Consider the following 6,000-nt stretch of genomic DNA (forward strand, 5'->3'; position numbering starts at 1 on the left):
GATGGATTCAACAAAGGGCGATCTGTAGAAACCCTAGGAGGGGGAGCCCTAATGCGAACGGGGGAAGATGAAGGTGTGGATTCAGAATCCCCAAGGTCTATACGTTCGGGAGTAGATGAAGTACTCATAATGAAAGATTGAAGAGAAAGATGCGAGACTAGCCTGACAAAGTGATGGAATGAAGAACGCAGAAGTGCAGCAAGGGCAAATGTAACTCTTGCAAAATCTTGTATGACGGAGTAATAATGAAAGACCTCGAACCGTTTCTGAAGCAAAGTAAAAAACCGGTTTCAATTCCCTCTTTAATAGGAGCCGTCGCTCAATTAAAGATGAAATTTGGGGCAAAGTGTGGAGGGAAAAAAAACTCCCTCCAATAAAAAGCGCACACGTCACCACTACCCATATCTACATTCCAAGGACATATAAGGCCCATCATGCTCAAGCCCAAATTGAGGGTATTTACAGCCCAAGACCATTGTTATTTGTCCTCCAACCTCCATCAAGGCCGAATCAAGAAGTCATCAGCCCAGCTTATTAATATTTAACATCCGGCCTGTTACTCAAGCCCAGCCGGATCAAAATATGTTCAGCCTAGTTATTCAAGAATGCACAAGTCCTACCAGTTGAAGGATTTACTGTAGAAGGAAAACTCTGAGATAGGAAGTTCTGTACAAGGCAAGTTCTATGTATGGAAAATTCGACAATGGAAAGAACTCTATTAGAAAAGAATGTTTATATGGAAAGAATTGGAGGGCAAGCAACGCGAGTCCTACCATAATTTTGCAATCTTTTGTATATAAATAGAGGCTAAGACCTCCAATAAACCCATCAACCAATTCTACGCTTCTCTATATACTGTTCTTGTTTATTTTCATTATTTGTTGAGTGAGTTGTTTTATTTTTCTCAATCATTATTGGTTGAGCGAAATTCTGCACCTACAGGCACAATTCCCCTATCCACCACGGAATTGAATGCTTTCATTACTTCATCCATCTGGCCTTGCAAACAATATCCGTGAATCAAAGCATTGCAACTGACTACATTAGGCTCAATTCCCCTGCCCTCCATGGAATTGAATGCTTTCATTGCTTCATCCATCTGGCCTTGCAAACAATATCCAATGATCAGAACATTGTAAGTGACTACATTAGGATCCTCTCCTCTTTGCATCATGATTTCAAATATACTCTCTGCATCTTTTACCATCCCTTTTTTGCAAAGTGCATCTACCAAAATATTGAAGGCACGTACATTTGGAAAAATTTTCTGATCCACCATCAATGTCAAAAGTGTCTTTCCATCTACCAAAATTGCAGAGTCCGTGAATCAAAGAACTCTATGTGATAACATTGGGTAAAATGCCTTTCTCAATCATTTCAGAGAAAAGGACCAAAGCATCATCTACCATTTTGTCCTTGCAAAGACTATCGACTATGACACTATAGATTACTAAGTTAGCACTAGAAATCCTTGTTTTCTCCATAGCCCTAAGTAGCCCAATGGCCATGCTAGTATTCCCCCTTTTGCAAAGACCATTTATCATTGTTCCATACATAACTTCATTAGGCTCAATCTCATTCTCCCTCAACAGCTTGTTGAACAACTCCATTGCCTCGGCAAATTTATCTTTTAAGAAAATCCCTTTTATCAGGGTGGTGAATGTAGTCACATTTGGTACATGACCACGTTTGAATAGGTCGCCTAAAGTAGCAAACCCAAAGTCCTCTCGATTTAGGTGGCAATAACAGTTGATTACGATGTTCATGCTGTAATCATTAATAGGGATACCCAACACACACATTTCTTTATAGAGAGAAACAACAGTTGACTAATGTTTCATTCTGGTAATAAACCCTAGCAGCTGAGTAAATTCAATAACAGAAGGCAGAGGTCACGTTTGGACCAGCAGATTGAATGAATTTAGTGCATCTTCGAGCTTATTATGATTAACATTATAAGTCTTTGAAAACCCAATTCTTGGCTTCTCAGACAGCGATTTGCGAATTGAAGTAGCAGAATGAGAGTGGAAAGAAAGTATATTATGAACATCTGATAATGGGTTAGGGTAGAGAGGATAATAGTAGTAGTAGGAAGACGAGTACCTTTTGGGAAGTATATTCTCTTCATCTTCGACTGGTTTGTCTCTCTCTCGCTCACTCACTCTCTCTCAGAGAGTGAGTCGAAACCCAATTTTGGTAATGAGAGAACAAAGCTATGTGTCGTGTTTGTATTTCTCGCTCTGATTGCACTGTATATCGAATATGGATCATGAGTTCAAGATCAAACTCGTCCCTTTTTCATTTATTTATTTTTCTTTCAAAAGCACACTTCTCATTACTATGCGCATTCCATTCATAGGTTTTCTATGTGTCGTGTTTAGTATGATTTTGAACCTTATATGCATATTTAATGTTAAAAACTCGACATGTAGTCTCTCCATGAAAATTTAGTCAAATTTTAGCAATCCTACGGGGCACTTCAATATGATAAGCTTCACAATTGACTGATGACATGCAATATGAATTATGGCTGCAATCTATTGCTCCTGTTTTTTTGGCACAAGGCCATTGTCTCTCTCTCCTCAATCTCTCTCTCTCTATATATATAGATTAAAAGTATAAGAATATATATATTTAAAGCATTCGCTTAAAAGTATAAGAATATTTTTTAATGATAAACTTTAGGCGATTATAATGTTTTAGTATAAATTTGCAATTACTTTCAAAAAAATTAGTAGTCAAAGTTAACACTTTATAAAATTTAATATTTTTCAAAATATACAAATAGTGAGATTTTAAAATTTTCCTTTATTATTATTATATTTTTTGGTTAGCTTTGTGTCTCATTTTGATTGGTTCCTGATTTTGGTAACTGCCACATAACCAAGTTAAGTGTCTAACTCTTAAAACTACTTAGTTTTAACTGAGGGTAAATTTGTCTTTTAAGCTTTCCGACCAAGTTACTTGCTGGAATGGACTGGAATGCAACAAATCAACAATTCAGGGTTTTTTTTGTAATTCAGGAGGGTTGGTTGCAATATGCCAATAGTTCATGAAAGTTTTTTGCATTTTATCCCGAAAAATAATAATAATAATAAAAAGGTTGTGATAATTTTTTAAAACTGTTTTTAGAAAGAATTATCTTGTATAGTTTTTAAAAATAATCACTCTATTGTATATGTCATGAATGTGTTAGAGAATCTCCAACCATTATATATATATATATATATATATATATATATATATATATATATATTTGTGTAAATCTAAAAAATTTAGATTATTTCTTTTTAGATCCAGCGATTGTTTTAAATCTTTTGTATAAAAATATATCCCTCAATAATAACCAATCCATGTCATGCCAAGACTCCATATAATTTTTACAAACCTAGTTAATATAGGATTGATTCGTTAATGGAATCAGAAAAAGCGAGGAGAAAGGAAGTATGCTGATGTGGCGGTGTAAAAAGATTGTATAAAATACATAATAATTTTACACACATGTAATGTGGTAGTGTAACATTCTCATTATGAGAAAGGGTCACTCGAGCGTATCGAAATAGATACTATGTTTTCATATGGATCCCTACGTCGTTCCATTCCATTTAGGATTAGGAATAGGCGTAGTAATCAGACCTGCTTTTACATATCTCTCATTAGGACCCTATTTACCTCTTTGGGCTTCTATTGAATTGAGAAATAGGTTTGATTGTCTATATTTTTTATATATACAAGGCATCCTCCGGATAATTCAAATCGAAGCAAGTATGCTGATGTGGTTGTGTAAAAAGTTTGTATAAAATACATAATAATTTTACAAACATGTAATGTGGCTGTGTATCTTAGAGCGTCTCCAACCGTTATGTATATACATATTTTTGTGTAAATTTGATGTGTCATAATAGATTTAAACAAAAATTTTAGATTATTTATTTTTTAGCTCTAGCGGTTATTTTATACCTTTTGTGTAAAAATATATTCCCCAATAACAATCAATCAGTGTCATGCTTGGATCCTATATAATTTTTATAAACCTATTTAATATATGGTTGATTTGTTAATGGTATGATTGATTTGTTAATGGAGTGAGAAAGAGGGAGGAGAAAAGAAATATGGTGATGTGGCTGTGTAAAATACACAATAATTTTACACATTGGTGACATGACAATGTATCTTAAGAGACTGCTAGAGATTTTAAAAAAATACACATCAGACGTATATTTTGTACATAAAAGTGTTTTAATATATCTCTAACTGTTATGTATAATTTTTTTTTGTAAATATGATGTGTCAAGACACATTTACACAAAGATTTTGAATTATTAAATTTTAGATTATTTATTTTTAGCTTCAGCGGTTGTTTTATATCTTTTGTGTAAAAATATATACCCAATAATAACCAACCACGTGTCATGCCAGGACGCCACATGATTTTTATAAACCTACTTAATATAAGGTTGATTTGTTAATGGAATGAGAAAGATGGGGAGAAAGAAAATATGCTGACCGTGTAAAATACACAATAATTTTACACATTGGTGACATAGCAATGTATCTTAAGAGACTGCTAGAGATTTTAAAACAATACACATCAGACGTATATTTTATACAAAAAAGTGTTTTAATATATCTCTAACTGTTATGTATAATTTTTTTTTTTGTAAATACGATGTGTCAAGACACATTTACACAAAAATTTTGAATTATTAAATTTTAGATTATTTATTTTTAGCTTCAACGGTTGTTTTATATCTTTTGTGTAAAAATATATCCCCAATAATAACCAACCACGTGTCATGCCAGGACGCCACATGATTTTTACAAACCTACTTAATATAGGGTTGATTTGTTAATGGAATGAGAAAGATGGGGAGAAAGAAAATATGCTGACCGTGTAAAATACACAATAATTTTGGGGAAAACTACATATAAGTAGTATGATGAGCTTTAAATAACAAATTGATCAATTTTAAAAGTTAATTTTTCACATTGATTGAATTAAACAAAATAATTACAAATGCATCAAGAATTATTGCTAAGGTCCGTAATGGCCTCACACTCTTATTACAAAATACAAAAATATCCTTCTTAAAATTATCTAATTTCAAATATTAAAATAAATAATTAAAATTTAGTTTAACTAGCAAATAAAAATTCTCCATCTCTTCTCTTCGTCGTCCATCGCCATGGATTACCCTTCGAAATTGATATCATCTGATCTGAAAGGTAAGAATTGAAAAGGGAAGCTCTACAAGCTTACTATAGCAGTGATGGTATATCACATAGAAGATTTTTCAATTGTTACCTAAAAGAAGCTATTATTATTGTTAATATATTAGAAGATGTCAAAACGGGATTTATTAAGGATTTCATATCCTAGCAGTAGGGTAATGAAGTATTGAAATATCCACTTGCCTTTATTTTTTCTTGTCCAGAGGTCTCTAGTTGTTCCTTCTTCAATCAATTATAAAAAATCACAATAAATTTTGAGATGCCAAATTGATAATCCTATGCAAGAATCCTAAATTCATAAGATATAACAAAAAAAAAAAATATTTATATTTATATGTGTACGAAGAGAGTAAGTGATAGAGAATTAATATTCGCTAGTCAAACTAATTTTTAATTATTTATTTTATTATATTGAAATTATATAATTTTAAGGAGGATATTTTGGGATTTTGAAATAAGATTGTGAGAATATTTTGGATCTGAGTAATAAATATTGATGTATTTGTAATTATTTTGTTTAATCCAATCAAAATAGAAAATTAACTTTTAAAACTAATTGATTTGTTATTTATGACTCCTAACTTTACCTATGTGTAGTTTTCCCATAATTTTATACATTGGTGACGTGGCAGTATATCTTAACAAAATGTTAGATAAAAAAATAAAAAAATTACACATCATACGTGAAAGTGTATATTTTATACAAAATAATGTTTTAACTGCTGAAAATGCCCAAGTATATGGAATTTCAATCTTTACACTTGTACA

At 32.1% G+C, this 6,000-nt stretch overlaps 1 protein-coding gene across 1 annotated transcript in view; it reads right to left on the minus strand.

Moving 5' to 3' along the window:
- The window catches only part of LOC132272695 (putative pentatricopeptide repeat-containing protein At1g12700, mitochondrial), a 29,229-nt gene extending 27,950 nt beyond the window's left edge, over positions 1-1,279 (minus strand). Inside the window, exon 1 of the mRNA XM_059773795.1 lies at positions 937-1,279. Within this exon, the coding sequence (XP_059629778.1) occupies positions 937-1,279 (343 nt within the window). The remainder of the gene's footprint in view (positions 1-936) is intronic.
- Between the last annotated feature and the right edge of the window lie 4,721 nt (positions 1,280-6,000).

Source organism: Cornus florida, unplaced genomic scaffold (assembly GCF_030987335.1).
Source record: "Cornus florida cultivar Cherokee Brave unplaced genomic scaffold, ASM3098733v1 CherokeeBrave_3.0.0_Hap2_Chr09, whole genome shotgun sequence".
NCBI lineage: Eukaryota > Viridiplantae > Streptophyta > Magnoliopsida > Cornales > Cornaceae > Cornus > Cornus florida.